The following is a 17,651-nucleotide window of genomic DNA, read 5'->3' as shown; positions in this document are numbered from 1 at the left end:
TCATGATCCTCATAAAATCATGATCCTTCATTTCTTTGCTACAGATAAAATATGTATATTAACTACTTTAATATGCATTCTTTGTTGGTGGGGCACAGGCTAATATTAATTGACACTAAGGCTTGTGACTGATGAAGGGCATTTGTAAAGGACACAACAAGAACTTAAATAGCACTTTTCAGGAATTACAAAAGTGATAACCTACAAATTTTAGGTTTGCCGATTAAGCAACTTCCAATTAAAATTACACTGTGTCGAGTCACTTTCCTAAATTAGCCATTTTTATAGGATAATATTCTAGCCAGCATTTATGAAAACGGCCTTCTAGTTATAGGCATTCGGGAAAGGAATATAGCAGATGCATTTCTGAGATCTGTCTGCAACTATATAAAAGTATCAGCTGCAATCAATACAATTTTTTAAACTGCATTAATATTAATGTACTTTTTAGGAAGAAAGTTTTTTTTTAACGCTTAGCTTCAACTTGCAACATGGAAAGAAGACAATGGAGAAATAAAATAATGTAATAATAAAGATGGTTGGGGATTTTATTGAATTATTTTTCAATTATTTTCTTGCTGTTGTCATACGTATTTCATGTCATTAGTTTGGAAAACAGCAATGTGATGTTAGGAAACTATTGTATTAATCTCCCTTGGATGTCATCCCATTGAAAGCATCAAAATGAGTTTTAGCAATACACATCTGTGAGCTGCACTGGATTTATGACATAATAAAATATTTCACACGTTCTAATTGTCAGTGTAACAATACAGCCTCATCTGACACTGAAAATAAATTAATTCAGGTTTCATGTGTCTCAGAACCTATGGTGACCATGAACAGATTTTGCCAAGTAAACAAGAATGGCAGTCACTGACGTGCTAGTTTGTTCTACAGAGTGAAACCTCAGCTTGTCTGGTACATTTACATGTCTGATCGTACCAGTTCAGTTAAAAACTATTTTAATGAATTTACTGTTTTGATATGATTTCTGTCCACAAGTAAAACAAATATATCTTGCTTTGTGCCAAGCCCTTAATCGTTCAATGCTTATATCAACATTTAGCTACAATGCATAGGTCAGGAGGTTTAATAAAACAAGTATATTACAGTTCTGGAATGAGTTACACTTCTTACGATAAGTAAGAGGACAATAAAAAAATGGAGAAGATGCACTTTGTTACAATGCTTCTTGATAAAATGTACATTGGTACATTTATTGGCTAACGGATGTAGAACAGATTGCAACCTTCTAAGGCTATCTAGTGCTCTTGTTCAGGCATAACATTTCTTAGTAATGGGCTGCCAAATATAATTATTAAAAAAAAAGAGAGATTGATCTCCTTTAACACTGTCTGCTGGCTTGTGGTCTGGATGACTACAACAGTAACAAGACAATCCATTGTTTGATTTATTTTGACACATGCAGATCTCATAGTTTTTACAAAAGAAAAAAAAACAACACATTACCTCTCTGTCTAGCCCAGCTGCCAAGGTGATTATATCACCAGTTTCATTGTTGATTGTAAACATGGTGTCACTCGGGCTGTTTGGAGCCTGGGACAGAATTTTGTAGCGCAACATCCCATTTGGTTGTCTAGGATCATCCCCATCAATAGCCGTGACAGTCATTACATAGGTTCCTAGGAACACAACAAAGTGTAAAGCAAACACCTTAATCACATTAGTTAGGGTCTCCTGTATCAACACCAGCATGTCACGCTGTTTCCCAAAACATTTGCTTCCTTCAGTAAACACTTTCCAATCCCTCCGCAATGACAACAAATTGATCCAGATCAGTAACCCCAACAAACTTAGCTCTTGTTAGTGTTTTGTAATTCGTAGGAAACATGCATAAGGCATAAGATCAATCTTCTTCCAGAGAAGAAGTGATTTTTTTTTTCTGTGAAAGTAATAAAGTATAAGTGATGGAGCAGGTAGCCTGATATATTTTCTATGGTCTGCTGACGAACAAGATAAGAAAAAAAGCCAAAGCCTACTGACAGTTTATTGCTTATTGAAAATTCAGGGATACATCTGTTAACCCTTTAAATGTTAACACCTGCTACATATGACTGAAAGACCCAAGTGCTACTGAATCTGTGAGCCACACATTAGTTGTGTACAGGCTAGTAATGAAAATAAGGGATTCTGTTAATGTGATCTTTTTTTTGGATAACCATTTTTCATGACTATACAGGGGATTGTTTTACCTGGCTTCGAGCCTTCAGGAATTGTCCCATTCCAGACCTGGTGCAAGAATTCTGGTCGGTTGTCATTCATATCTATTACATTGATCACGATGTCTATGGGATTTTCTACCTGGTTCCCATTTACATCGACCGCGTGTGCCCTCAGCTGCAAAAGCAAAGTTTTATATGACAGTTTTCAGTAGAAATATGAGGCAGCAGATCAGTTTGTACTGTATGGTACGGCGCAGTCACAAGTGATACACTGCGGTATCCCGGCCCTGATGAGTTATTTAGAAACACCACTGAACCTTTTGTCGATTCAGCCACAGTTGTTACAGCCCCGTATAACAGATGTTCTTGGCACAGCCTTCATTTATTTAAACCGGTGCTCTCCTGCATTGCCATTCTGTGTTCAGTATGAGCAAACATTATGTTTTATTTGAAGTGCAAAAGTCGGCTCCACGTGACGGCAATGAAACAGCATTAGGGAATACGAAAAGGATAGTTTCTTGTTATATAATTCAAATGATAACTTACATGAAAAGTTGCAATTTGTTCCCGATCCAAAGGCTTTGTCACTGAGAGCTGTCCTGAGATTGGATTGATAATAAAGACGCCGATTGGAGGTTGGTCAGCTCCTGGACCAGTAACGCTGTACCGCAGAGATAGGCTTTTATCACGGTCAGACCTGATCTATATGCCAAAAGGAAACAACGTTAAACCAAATGGAAATATTTCAGCGTTACTGTCTGAAAGCCAATAAATATATTCAAAACAAGAACCATGTGGAGTACTGCTGAAGTAAGAAAGCCTGCGTATATGGAATGTTTGCCCTGCCGCGGGGAGTAGAGATACGGTTCTCTGCAGACCAGCAGTTACCAGGTATGAAGCAGTTACAAACAAAATCAAGGAAAATAAAGGACCACAGGAAGATCATAAAAAAACTTTATGTTGAATCTTAGCGTATCATTTCTATAACAATCATTTGTAAAGAAAAGGATGAAACCAGTTTGCCTACAATGGACGTGGGCTTAGAAAATACTGTACAGTGTACAAAAAAAGGCTTTACAGATATATATATAAGCCTTTAACTCCATGGTATGCAGACACCTTGGGGTAAAAGCATTCCTTGTATTCATATTCAATACTTACTCTAACTAATTCCTGAGGAAAAGTTCCCCTTGAGTTTTCTGGCACATTAATCGGTGGGATGACCCAATCCCTCTTCTGTCTTCGTAGACTTCCATTGTGCTTACGTTGTGGAGGGAATTTAATTTCTTTAACTTTATGTGAAACCTATAATAGTCAAAATAATAAAAAACAATGATCAACATTTCACTTTTTCTTGGGTCCATGAGAACATTTATACATAAGATCTGGTCCGCCTAGAATTTATTTACTAAGCGTGGCCTCTGTTTATAGTTGAATCCTGGGGCCATACCATTGGGATATGGGAAATATCTGCAGTAAGTGTAGTCATACTTAAATGTATTTGATTGTTGCATTAGTTTGCTTGATGGCTGCAATAGTAAATGATTACATGTGATTTTTGGTTTTCTTCCCATTTCACTGACTTGTCCATGTTGGAGAAAGCCCAGGGTGCCCACATTAACGAATGGGGTTTGATCATAAAGAATTGTGTCTGTAAAGGTTCCTAATATAAAGGCAGTTCTTTAGTGGAGTAAATGATGGGGCCCCTGCTTTTTATTACAAATAAAATAAAATTTGACGTGACTTTTTTATCTCTTATGCAAAATATAATGGGTGCATTTTAAAGAAAGAGAATTTCCATCTTGCTGGAGATAATGCAAGTATTTACATTGCATTACATTTATTCATTGTATGGTGGCAAGGAAAGGGCATAGTTTCATCTATCCCATCCAAAAGCAAATAGGTACAGATTTTATATAATGCTCTACCAGAAGCACACAACCATATGGATGACAGGTCTGTTAAAACACATTTCTGAAAATCCTGATGGATTAAGGGCACAATTGGCACCTACAGGGCTTAAAACATATTTGAACAGCTCTGCTACAATGTATATATGTTTTTGCTAATACAAGGAAAATAAAGTGCTGTAGCGTCCAGCAATAGAAATGGACTTGCTTCATGTGTTACTCTGACTAAGGTATATGTGAACTCTTAAATCACGTTAGTTGTTGCGACTCTAATTCAATGACTATGGCTTTGGTTGATGCCAGGGTTAGAGAACATACATTAGAATAATTAAAAAATCTACTTCAAAACATTTCCGTGTTATTATATCATAGTATCTGACACCAGGATAACTTCCGATTTAGCTCTTTTGAACATACAAGAATACTTTAACCCGGTTGCTGGGTCCTACTAACCGCATATAACCAGCTACGGTATATGTAAATGATATTATAATTAAGCGCTGTGAGAAAAAAAATGGTTTATGGCATAGTTATTCAAATAATGTTGAAATACTCAACTATAATGTTAGACACTTGTCTATTAAGCTTGTAAAAAATGAATTTGTTTTCTTGAGTCATATTACTGCCCAAGATGAGATCCCAGAGTTCAAGCAAAGAGATAAAATGATTCTTGGGTATGCTAAAATGTCATAGGAGTTCCAAGACACATTTAATATGTACTGGTAAAGAATGTCTCAAATATTTATGACCCTATTAAATCCCACAGTATTAACTCTGTAATTATTTTAAACCTGTGTCAGGCTTGATGGATGCTGTGGATGACCCACTTTGCATGCCAAGAATTAATCTTTCTAAGGAGTCATCCCCTTTTTGTGCTTTTTTTCTATTGCTGTTATGTCATACAGTTATTTTTTTCCCCTGAAGTGTCTCAGAATAAAATGAAATAAAAAATCAATTTTAAATGGAATGCATGCCCAGAGGAAAGGAATATATATTTGTAATACTTTGAAAATTAAGGAAGGGATTTCCTATAGCTCACTGGACAAGACTGCACGAATCTTGAAGATAACCTTGCATGCAAATAGTAGAGGATGCCAGATTTATCTGTAAATTTCAGCACTGATTTTAAACAGCATTAAACTGAAGATATACAGCATTGGAGGAGATCTTTTTTTAAATAGTCAGATTATATTAGCTCTTCTGCTATGAATACGGTAGACAGATAAATAGATAAATTAATAGGTAGCGAGATAGATCAATAGATAGATAGATAGATAGATAGATAGATAGTTATATAGTTATATAGACATATTGTGTGTTTGTGCAATGACAGCATCCTGGCACCTGCTGTACCTTAAAAATTGTAAGATGCTACTGAAATTTTTACAATTGTACATTTTAAATATATGTTCCAAAATACCAATGTTCAGATGTGCTAAACATGTTTTTATCAGAGTATAATATCATAGTATCTGAATCTAATTTACAATTTTTCTTACTGAGATGTATTGATTAAGAATTCTATAGACTATAAAAGCTAATGAGTTATTATTTTGAGGTATTTTATCTTTGAACAAAGTTCTGCCTCCTTTGTTTAGCTGTTTTCCCTGGTTTTGGCTGTTTCTGAAAGCAGTTCCATTAGGATATGTGATGGCATCCACTGAGCCAACAGGAACCTTAAACTACCAGCCATAATTTCCAATTTACCTTCCCTGTAGAACTCAAAAATTACATATTTGCCAACAGTCCTAACACATTCATGGCAGTTCTAACAGTGCGCTTTAGGATTTATTTAATAAGTTCCACTTTGAGCCTTTGCCATATTAACACTTACATTATTTCTTGAAAGGGTGCTGGTTGGCTTTGGTATTTTTGCTGTATGTAATAGCCAATAATGCTCAAAGTCAGATTTACGGCACAATGTACGGCTATGCAACTGCCTAGTAGGTTACGCCAAGTGCCTTCCCACAGCCCACAAACTGTTTACAATTCCATAGCCTCTAGTTTGTATGATATTATTATTATTATTATCTTTTATTTATATAGTGAAAACAATTTACGCAGCGCTTAATACAATACATATATTCAAGGGGTCTGACAAGACGAGAATTGACAGACTAAGACAAACCGATACATTAGGTGGAGAGATTATATATAGATTAAATCTAATCAAATGGAATGATTGATGTGTTTTACTAAAAATCATAAATGGAAATATATATGTTCATAACATTTTAACTCTGGGTTTGGAGGTTGTATAATGTACAGGACAGTACTCCTGATGCCACGACCAAAGTATTGTACCTTTGAAGGAGTAGTCTCAACACCATTACGACTGAACTCCAGGAAATCTGTTGTAAATTAGCATGCCCTTGGTTTAAACACACAAAATGAAAACACACTACATTAAAACACGAAATAATTGCTGCATCTTCTGCAGGCAATTTTATTATGTTTTGCGAGTGCTAATGCTAGTTGGCTAGTGAATGCCGTGCCTTCAACACTTCTCCCGCCAAAAATATGTCCATTTCATGATTTCTGATGGAATGTGTGTGATTTTTATTTTCCTACCAGAGGACTACTTGATAAAAACTCAGCAACCATTACATCATTGTATTGCACTTTTGTATAACTTTGTTATGTCTCAATGTTTCTAAAGGAAAATTTGTACTTTATTACAGCGTATATGGTTACAGAATATCTGTCAACACAATACTTGGTAAAGTATCCTCAAGCCATGAACACATGCATAAATGATTATAACATACCTGAAGTAATTCTTGTGCATGTTGTGGCCTTAATGCGATTTTCACTGTCACGTGCCAAATCTCCCTGGTATCTTCGTCTTGGGCATACACCAAAAAACTGGTCTGATCCGGAGAAATGTCAAAGGTTCTTGAGGCAAATATCACCCCATCTCCATCGATCCGAAAATCTGAAGGGTTGCTGGTCTCAAACTGTATCCGCCGATCAGCACCACAGTCTGTGAACTTCACTGGAGAAAGGAACCAGAAGAGAAGTCAGCTCAATAAATAGTTAATCGCTTCAAATATTCTGCTTCTCTTCTAAATTATAAATACGTTAAATAAATAATAAATACGTTATTAAACATTCAAATTCTGAGACTGCAGATTATGCTGTTAAAAAAGTGTGTTCTCTGGAGAAATGACACTGTTTAGGCAGTATGACACCTCTTTTATCCTGTTTCAATTAAAGAGGGCCAACTGATGAGCTGATCGGTTCACATTGGGTTCTTATTTAGTTGGGTTACTAAAATACATTCAAAAATACATTCAAAAATAAAACATTAAAATAGCATTGAAGGTATTGTTCAAGAAAAATTATAAATCTATGCATGTTACCTATGAAATAATAATTAAATACTAGGTTTCCATTTTAAACCTGACAAAATAATTCTAGCGATCTGTCCATGGAACCATGATACATATGACTGGCAGCAAGATAAATGTGAAAATCTACACATTATACAATACCTATGCTGCTGTCTTACAGACAATAACTGTATTTGAGAATATATATATATATTTTTTTTAATTTGTACCCATTTTATATACCTGTATATTTATATTTCAATAAAAATTATATTTAAAAAAATACAACATTGTTCAGATGGTAAACTAGAAAATATACTAGTGCTCAGGATAAAAATACTTTAGTCTACGAAATATAATTGCTCAACTATTATCATTCTAGTACCAGTGTATACATTTCTATAAATCCTGCACTTATAAAATTAAAATATTTTCAATGGGTTGGATGGAGCGACATTCTCTTGAATATGAAAATATTCTCCAATGAGCAGTTAAAGAGTTCTCAGAACGTGTATGTATGTATTATATAGAAATTCTGAACTACGCAGGATTGTAGCTGATCTATCACAAGAAATAGAAGCTTTAATCGAATTAGGAACCATTGTGAGGACAGCAAAACAAGAACCTTCAACTAAATTACTTCAATATAAACAAAGCTGGGATCTTTATGAGCACCGGGATACTTACCCAAATGGCCTACTTCAACATATTACCACTACTTATCATTCTAAATATGGGAACTAGAAGCTGCGGTGCATTTCTAGACGACTTCTTATTGATAAAAAGAAAAAGAAAAAAAAGATTTGCTACAGTAAGGAAACCTAAGTAACTCTTCATCAACTCCCTGCTGGAAAATGAATGCAGTTTGAGCGCTTAATCTACAGTGGGTTCTTATAAGGAAACATTAAAATGGAAGAGACAGTTAAATGTGTCACACTGCAGACAGTGGCTTCCATTCTCTTAACAATGTGACCTTACACAATGACCCCATTTGTCAAGGGTATGTTTTTGAAATACAGCAGCTGGGTAAGGAAACATATGGAATACCACGAATTAACCTTTTGCTGTTTCGAGCCAGAAGGAAAATGCATTTGCAAAATGATACAGCGGATCAACGGTTCAGTTAGATGAAGTCCTCACTTTAGATGGAGCCCCTCAACAAAAACTATCTTGTCCTCTCAACATCAGAAGTCATTGTTTGAAACAATCATTTGTCTGTACCCAGGTATATACACTAGCCATTGACAAAAGGTCCACATTTTTATTAGAATACATAAGCATGCGCCCGGGGCACCCTAAAGAAACCCTATAGGTTGTCAAAAAGCAGCCAAATGGAAAAGGTTACTATTTCTGACTATGGTCCTGTCATCTACTCATTCATATACGTTAATATGGCAATAGCCAAACAACTGCTAAAGGGGGTTGACAACTGGATTAGGGAACCTAGGTCAAATGTGGTTTAACAGCGCCACAACTTGGATTACAGCTCTGTATCGAGAAATTATAAAATAAAAATAATTAAAATTCATAGCAGGATGCCTTGGGCAAAGAAAAAAACAGGCTAACAAGAGAGGGTATTGTCTAATCTTAAAGGCAGGTGGCAACATGCTGTCTGCGGAGCAGGGTCTCTGCTTTGAAATGTCACGTTCTGCGTGTTCTGTTACAAACTATTGTGAGTGACATAATATCTCCTTATCTTCAAGGGGCCATGGATAATTGCTGGTACTATTACAGCCTTCCATCAATTACATATGTTTCTATAGAAATAAGCTATGTATTTTTAGAACAATATGTCACCTAATGATTGAAATTAAATTTATTTTGTTTATTAAAAACAAAATAAAAAAAAGTTCACATTCTACATTGTGTTTTATCTACATCTTTTCCTAGAACAAACAAACCTACTTTAAACATAGGTGCCTTTTTTCATATAAGCAAGATAAGAATATATGGGGGTTATACACGGGTGAACCAAAACTAATGTGTTTATGAAAAGTGGGTAAAAAAAACAGCAAACAAATGTAAAAAATAAACATAAAATACACAATGAAGATGGCTAGAAAATCCTGCATTTGTAGATGAAGGAGCTAAAGAATGTTAAAAAGAGTTTGCTTTTATTTGCTTCCTGGAATGTTTCCCTTCAGAATCCTTAAACAACAGTTCATTAAGCATGGAATACATAAAGCCCGTTAGGCATAATGTAGAACTAAGAAGCAGCTTTGAGCAGAAATGCCAGCAGCTAATGAAGTGGAGAAAAGCGACAATGAAACTGTTTCTGTTTTGAAGCAAAGAAGTAAAAACAAAAAAAAAAATAAAAAAAAATATATATATAACTGCATAAAGAACATAGATCCGGAGAGAGAAAACAAATAACTAATAAGCCTACAAAACATTTTTATCAGAGACAAAAAAAAATCTGGATGTCATGATTTGAGATGTCCAATTTCATACCAGACTCTTCTAAAAAATAGAGGGATTAATGCCATTCGCTCTAGCATGCATTCTAATAAGCCCAAAAACGAGAAATGCTCACTGCTTCATTGATATTCTCCCTCAAGGCTAAAGCACAATATGAAATTCAATGAAAACTCTCTTTCATTTGACAGCACCCTGCGAAAAATGCATCAAATTGCTGGTGCCCTGGCAAAATTATGCTCTTTGTGCAAGGAATGGCCATTAACAAATTACACAGAAGTCTAACTACCCATAATTAAATTACTCTGACAGAGTACAGGTTGTGCAGCAACCATTGCTCTTGTATTCTCTCAGTGAAACGGGAGTTTTTTTTTATTAACCCATAGAGCACCCCCGAGGTTTATAGCACATTACACCTGCGGGTATAGTAGATGCAGAATGCACTTAAATCTTATAAGCTATTTACCATGGTATGTGTGCAGGGACAAAGACGTTCTTCCTGCTCATTTCTTTTGAAGCAGATTCAAAAACTGCTATGAAAAAAACAAACAAACCCCATCATCTGAATGTATCTCATATTATGGGATTCATTTATTTATAAACAATTTGTGCAATGCTTTTCACAGCTCATGGGGTATAATAAATACAAAAAAATATTAAACAAATTATAAGGTTTGAATATACTGAGCATTTCTGCACTGCTTTGTTTTCAATGGAAAAAAGATTGATTGAATTTTTAAGTAAGGTTTTTTTGCGTACATACATGTGTTATATATATATATATATATATATATATATATATATATGTAAAAGGGTGAAGCCGTATTAGTCCAGTAGACACGATGTCAAAAAATAGAGTATTGCAGAGTATGCGGTGATACCTTTTTTATTGGACTAACATAATATTAAAAAGACAAGCTTTCGAGAGTTATCCTCCCTTCATCAGGTCTGAAGCAATACTAATCAACATGATAGAGGTTACAACTTAAAACAAGTGATGGTATAAGGGGGGGGTCAACGATCAACGATGGTATAAAATGGTATTACGACACCCCACTCAATCCCCCCCCCTCTTATACCATCACTTGTTTTAAGTTGTAACCTCTATCATGTTGATTAGTATTGCTTCAGACCTGATGAAGGGAGGATAACTCTCGAAAGCTTGTCTTTTTAATATTATGTTAGTCCAATAAAAAAGGTATCACCGCATACTCTGCAATACTCTATTTTTTTACATCGTATATATATATATATATATATATATATATATATATATATATATATATATATATATATATATGTTGCTAAAAATCTATTTGAGCAATCTTCAGTTTCCCAATGTATTACAGTGCCTAGGTGAAAATGTAATAAACTGTTAATAACAATTGAAAATAATCTATTTCAGAAATAATTCTATAGGAAAAGCATTGTTTTTCGTCTTCCAGAAGATGAGTACCTATTTATGATGGACACTAAAACGTATCGACCCACTGCGGGAAGGGTGATATTAAACAGACTCAAGACCCCAGCTGCTACTATGCAGCCCATTCCATATATTTCTACCTTAACTTTTAAAAACTTATATCAAAATACTGACCATCAAAAGAGAAGACATCAGGATATAGAGTGTCTTGTAAGGTAGACAGGAGGAAGCAGGTAAAGTATATTTTACTTGAATGTTAGATTTCCTTAAATCAACTACTGGGAAATTCCATCTCTGTATATATTTATATAGAGATGGTATTATTTATTAATGCATACCTTTAACATTCAGAACGAGTTGGATTAAGGAACACTTTAATGTTTCCTTTCTGCGAGACTGTAATGAAAATTGAGCCAAACTTTTTTTACTCTTATTTAATGGAAAAGCCTATGCAGCTTTTCATACATGAATTCTGCCCGTCAGCAAAACACAGATTTGGTGACTCAAACAGAGCCCAAATTACATTTGATTCACTGATCCCTTTTAAATTCTGTCCCTGTCACTCACTCATGCAATATCTATAGATATTGGGGTAATAAATAAATATAAGAATAAATGAAAAATTCCTTTTCCCTGTTCTTTTTGGTCAATTTCCTGTAACAGAAGACGGGTGTAGATATTCCTGCTTAGAAGAAAAGTCAATGTGTAACTACTTTTTTCAGTGTCTTATTAGGCAACTGAAAGTTACATGAAACAACATTAAATATATGAAAAGTTTCTTTTTTATAGGAAGGGCTATTTTGTAACAGAAAAAAAAGAAATCTTACAAACAGGAGGACTAGCATTTTTTCAGATTTCTATTGCATACCACTAGATTTTTCATGGATAAAACCTCATACACACTTGCCAAGTGGCACTAATGTATACCCAGGGGCTTTATTCACAGTATATATAGGAAGCATGCATAAGAGAAAAAAGAGTGAATTACAACAAATTTATTGCGACACATTTGTCTGTCGTCACATACTACACCACAAGTCACTGTCACAATATGTTTGCTGGTATAAATTTCCTTTTTTGATAATTTCATAATTTGCCCACTGGTAAAATAGAAACGGACAGGTTCTTGGCAACCCTGCTACAACAATAGTGGATTTTACCTTGCCTTTTACACCACTCAGCATGTTTCAAGGAATGTTGTTTTCAATAAAAAGACAAAAAAGGCAATTATTCTCCATTATGTAATTCAGCTGAAATGTTGATGTGAAAATGTATTCCTACACGCTTACAGCAAAAGCATGTAGACATTTAGAGGGAGTGAGAGAATGAATGAGAATGTAAGGGAATGTGTGCGAGTGGGAGTGAATGACCCCCAAAAATTAAAATGACGATTGGGAGCGTTTTGCTTATTTTCATTTGTTTTGCTTTAAGGGTGGGTTTGCCATGTTTTCAGAGATTCGTACAAATTTCGTATGTATTTGCAATTCATACCAATCCGAATGCTCAAGTCTATTATGTATAAGATTATGAGTGACAGCACACAACATAGCTGTTAAATAACATAGCTATTTTAAAAATATACGGGTTAAACAAATAAAAGCAGACATACGTGTCAGGGATACATTGTCTCACATATATTCCCTAGGTATGCACTAGTGTCATGGCTTCTTCAGATGTGACAAGTGACAATGTCTTTGACCATGTTTTCTAAATCATGTTAAACAACAAAATGATTGATTCTGATGCATCTGGGGTATTAAATTTAACTCAGAGAATGTTTACTCTTTTGGCTTACTTTTCTATTCCTGCTCTTTTATTTCCAAAGTGTATGACCTAATTTTCTGTATTAACTGTCCACCCTCAACGCTTTTGATTCCCTTTGTACAGCATCTTCACTTGACCTCAATACGTTTTTTTCCCATGTTCCTCTATTGTGTCCTTGATGGGCAATGTTGTTTGTGCTGATTATTCTTCCCAAAAGTACAGATCAGCTGTTATTTCATGGGATTGCTGGTAAAAATGTGACTTGAAGCAATGGTTTGTGACTAAGTGACTGGTAACCAAGTGCGACAGTGTTAACAGATGACTGTGCAAACTGCTTTCTGATATTGTGCAAAATTGTAATTGATTTGGGATACGATCACTATTAACCAATTGTATACTTCTTGTAGCTAACAGTAGACATGGCAGGTTTTACTTGCCCTTTGGTGTCCAAAGAGTTTTAAAACATCTTATAGGGGTGGAAAAGAAATGGTTGGTTAGAGGAATAACACAAATAATATTATCCCTCCTAATAATAACTAGATTAATAACCTCCATTAAAAATAGGAAATAGCACAAAGTAAAATTAGTTACACAAAATGTGATTCATTCATAAATTCATACAATATCTCTAATACATATAAAGTATTTCAAAGCTACACTTTGAGTTGTTGCATCCTGTTATAAGGTTTGCCAAGTAAATTATCAAGTAGAAGTGGAAGTGGATAATTTGAGTAGCATAATGATCATTTCACTGTATTGTTAGTTGTGCTGTCCAGGCTTAGCCATGACTATGGGTGTTATTAGAGGATTTGCTTTTTACTGGCTGTACTAGTTGTGTAACTTCATTTATATTTAATATTTTGTGACGTTTTGGACTAAAAAAATCTAGGCTAAATTTAGGAGCAATCTTGATGTTTCACCACCTATGAAGAAATATAAATGTGTGTATATTGTGTTTCTGTCTATATTTGTGTCCATATTACATACAAATAGTATCGGATCAGCATTTTAGCCTATTTGCTTTTGGAAGGTGCTTGCAATGCACTTTAGAGAGAAGTAAAACAAAACAGAATATTCTTTGATATAAAATTCTTTTGAGAAAAGTTGGCTGGATAAACTAATAAAGTAACTCTCTGTGGATGAAATAAACAGATTAAGGCTACAGAAACACAATTTAAGATTTGTCACTTCTTTAATCTAAGTTCATGTAAAAGAAAAAGAACTTCAAGAAAAGAAAATTCTTTTAAAATATATCTATTTATAATCTGTACACCACTAAGGTACGCTTGGGATTATGTGATTTAATAATAGCTATTTAAGAAACAAACATTTTTATAGCTATAACGTGTATGAACTGGAATTTATTTTGATTCGGGTCCAAAAGAAAAATAGTTTTTCCTAATGAGAGAGATTTATGACGTATGCTATTTATCAGCCAAGACACAAAACTGGTCACAAATGGCATGTTAAAAACTCAAACAAAAACGTGTCAAATAGGGTTAGATGTTTGGAAAGAGAAGATTATTCTTTTATCTCCTTTCAGTCTGTAAAACCGATAAGAATCAACCACCAATTATCGAATCCAAAAAAAAAGAAAGAAAAATAATCATTCCAATGAATAATGGGCACCTTAAAATGACAATGGGCCTTTTGTGGAAGTTTGTAAAATATATATCTCATTTAAATCTGAATGCAGCCTATGTTTATGGACTACAGAATTTAAGAAAGTAGCTAAAAGAAACATTTCAAAAACTCTTTAACAATACAAAAAGCACATTAATCTTCGCATATTAAAAAATGTAAATTATTGAAGCTTCTATTTCATGGTATCTGTAAATTATAACATGCTAGACATATTACTTAGAATTAAACAGCAATAATTAAGAATGTGCTCCATGATAAACAAAAAACATGAAATATTATAGTTAATTAAAGTGCAAAGTTATATTTAAGATTTTTTCTTTTCTGCTCACACCTTCTCACAAATATAGTTCATTTTTCCTCTTTTCTAGATAAATACAATTCTTCTCTACAGGCACTACCCTTTTGTAACAGCAGGACTAACTACATACACCCCAACATTTTAAATGGCAAAAGAGGGACACATTTTATTTTAGGGTGTGTATCTATGGGAGGAGGCTTTACTAAAGCTTACCTTTTTGATAATTTCCATAGCTTCTTATACTTACACAATTTAAAAGATAAATATTTGTTGTTGTTTACATACACATTAACATTAGTGGTTTCTACAGCTGTAAAATTCTATCACACAATCACTCCCATCAAATATTCTAAGCTCCTACAAAATGCTAAGCACCCCCGTAAGGTCCTTCCTAAAATAGAGGTGTTTATGTGATTGGTATAGTTTAGCAGCCTCTGCTGTGTGCTGTATCGTGGACAGCCACAGCTGGACAAATTTCAAGACTTGGATATTCATGGCTCCTACAGTTTTAATGCTGGAGCATACCCAGGGTCCTGTCTAGATCTCCACGCTCATATAGCAGTTTGAAACCAAAAAAATTCTGCTAAAATTTGTCAGGAACTAATTCGTAAAATGAAAGACCATACAGAATTGTATGTGTTTCCTGAAGTCGGCCAGTGAGGTTGGCAGTAAACCTCTATTGTTTCTTAATGACACGTTTTGATGTGGACTGTAAGATCTTTAGTTCTCCATGACGTAGCACAGAAAATGACTTATCAGCTAAAATATAACAGTAAAAGCTTCCAAAAGGGGACAAAAAAACTTGAGAGGCTATTAATTCAAGACAAACAAAACACTTGACATTAGTCCAACTTTAAAAGCAAATCCTATTTTTTCCATGCATCATCCTGAAAAGCACTTTCAAAGGTCCAAGGATACTTGTTGGTCACAAACAGAAGCTAGAGAATAACTTCTCTTGTTAAATGGCTTTGAGGGTACTAGCTTTGTGCCTTCATTTGCTTTATAAGTGATGTTGCTAAAGTTTAATGTAGATTGTCTCTTGATATATACTGAAAATCTACAAATCAATGAGGCATCAAAATTGAGGCACTGCCAAAAGTCTGGTCATAGGATCCCACCAGCAACACAATACACAAAATAATCTATTGTCACTTTCATACAACAAACTGTGCCACGGTTGGTGAATCTCTACATACACGTAATAGCTAAACAGTCCAGCATAGTATATAGTACTTATAGTACTGGGTACCACCTGCAGCTATTCTACCAGGTTTAAAGTGATCCATTTGTAAGGGTTCTTCTCCTTAGACACCCATCATATGCATACTCAGGCACAATATTATGAACTAAAAGAGAATAAATGTGAAAAGATTATTGTTGTATAAGTAAATAACTAGTTTTCGCTAAAGGAGGTATTCAGATTTCTGAACAACTGACCTCAACTTTTGTACAGTAATTTTTTTAGTGAGCAAATGAGAAAATATATTAAATAGAACTCGCTATATGCTAGGAAAATGTGAAACTAGTTTACTTTGTATATTTAACGCAATAATTCAGCCAGAATTGGCAAGGCGTAGTATGTTAATTGGTAATTACAACCCACAAGTATGTCAGGATTATAGAGCTAAGAATCAAATAAAAACTGCAGTAGATGAATTAAGTTATAAAACCTTATTATCTAAACAGAACATTCAGTGGTTACCAATAATTCAATATGACATTTTACTTATTTCTATATTAAAAACAAGAAATGAGTATAATGATCTCCTGTCTATGCATACAGAGTTAAACACAAAATTGAAGAAGCATGCCCATGTTTGCTAAGCCCTCCATATTGGCACTGAAAAAATATCTATAAGTCTGTGACTTGCTCAGAACGAGGAAGGGTAACACGACGCACTCGCTCATCAAAAATGTTTGTCCACCTCAGGAATTGGGACAGTCAAGTAGAAAGAGTATAAAGCAACATGAAGGAAGCATAACAAATGAAGCTGAGGAAAGGAGGAGAAAGGTGGAGTGAATTGCTTACAGAAGCCATGAACCAGTCAATATGGAAATCCCACAATAAAAAGAGAAGACTAATTAATTTTAAAATGCTCTAAAACTTTTGAGAAAACAAATTGTGCAATTTACAAGCTGCCATTCAAGATGACCTGTGTTCTAGTCACTATTCTTGCAGTGAGTGAATTGATATATACCAAGCTCCACAGAGTGCATTAGGACCTCCGATTTGGTTGTGAATATTTTACTTATAGTAGGCAGAAGGGCCAATTCCGACAATTTTTTTAGTTTGCTTTTGACTGTTTCTTTTTCAGGCAACAAATTTTCTTCCCTGTCCGTTCGGTTTGGCTGAAAGTTGGTGTGCACATATTAACACTCACTCTCGTTCTCTCACATTCTGTAAGTGTTTCCCTACCTTCACTGCCAATCACCACTGTATCTTTATTTTTTTTATTTCTATCTTCAGTATGCTATCTTCTTTCTTTGTTTGGACATAGCCCAGCGGGAACTTCTGCCAAAGTTGTAGGATTGTGGAGAGGACATCATCGCAAGTTCTCACTGGGTTATAGGGAGGGAAGATAGGGAGATAGCAGATGAAGATAGAAGAGAAGGGAAAAGATGCAGAAGTGGAAGTGGTTGGCAAAAAGCAGAAGTGGAAGTGGTCGACAGAGAATGTAG

At 34.6% G+C, this 17,651-nt stretch overlaps 1 protein-coding gene across 1 annotated transcript in view; it reads right to left on the bottom strand.

The window, feature by feature from the left end:
• LOC149287803 (cadherin-2A) overlaps positions 1–17,651 on the bottom strand; it is a 101,885-nt gene that overhangs the window by 28,083 nt on the left and 56,151 nt on the right. The window contains exons 4-8 of the mRNA XM_089492416.1: positions 6,865–7,091; positions 3,348–3,491; positions 2,733–2,888; positions 2,217–2,361; positions 1,474–1,646 (exon numbers count right to left, since the gene is read on the bottom strand). Of these exons, the coding sequence (XP_089348542.1) occupies positions 1,474–1,646; positions 2,217–2,361; positions 2,733–2,888; positions 3,348–3,491; positions 6,865–7,091 (845 nt within the window). The remainder of the gene's footprint in view (positions 1–1,473; positions 1,647–2,216; positions 2,362–2,732; positions 2,889–3,347; positions 3,492–6,864; positions 7,092–17,651) is intronic.

This window comes from Sceloporus occidentalis, unplaced genomic scaffold, assembly GCF_023333645.1.
Source record: "Sceloporus occidentalis isolate IW3139 unplaced genomic scaffold, rSceOcc1.0.p SCAF_56, whole genome shotgun sequence".
Taxonomy (NCBI): Eukaryota; Metazoa; Chordata; class Lepidosauria; order Squamata; family Phrynosomatidae; genus Sceloporus; species Sceloporus occidentalis.
The sequence above is the reverse complement of the archived record's forward strand: the minus strand, read 5'-3'. Positions and strand labels throughout refer to the sequence as shown.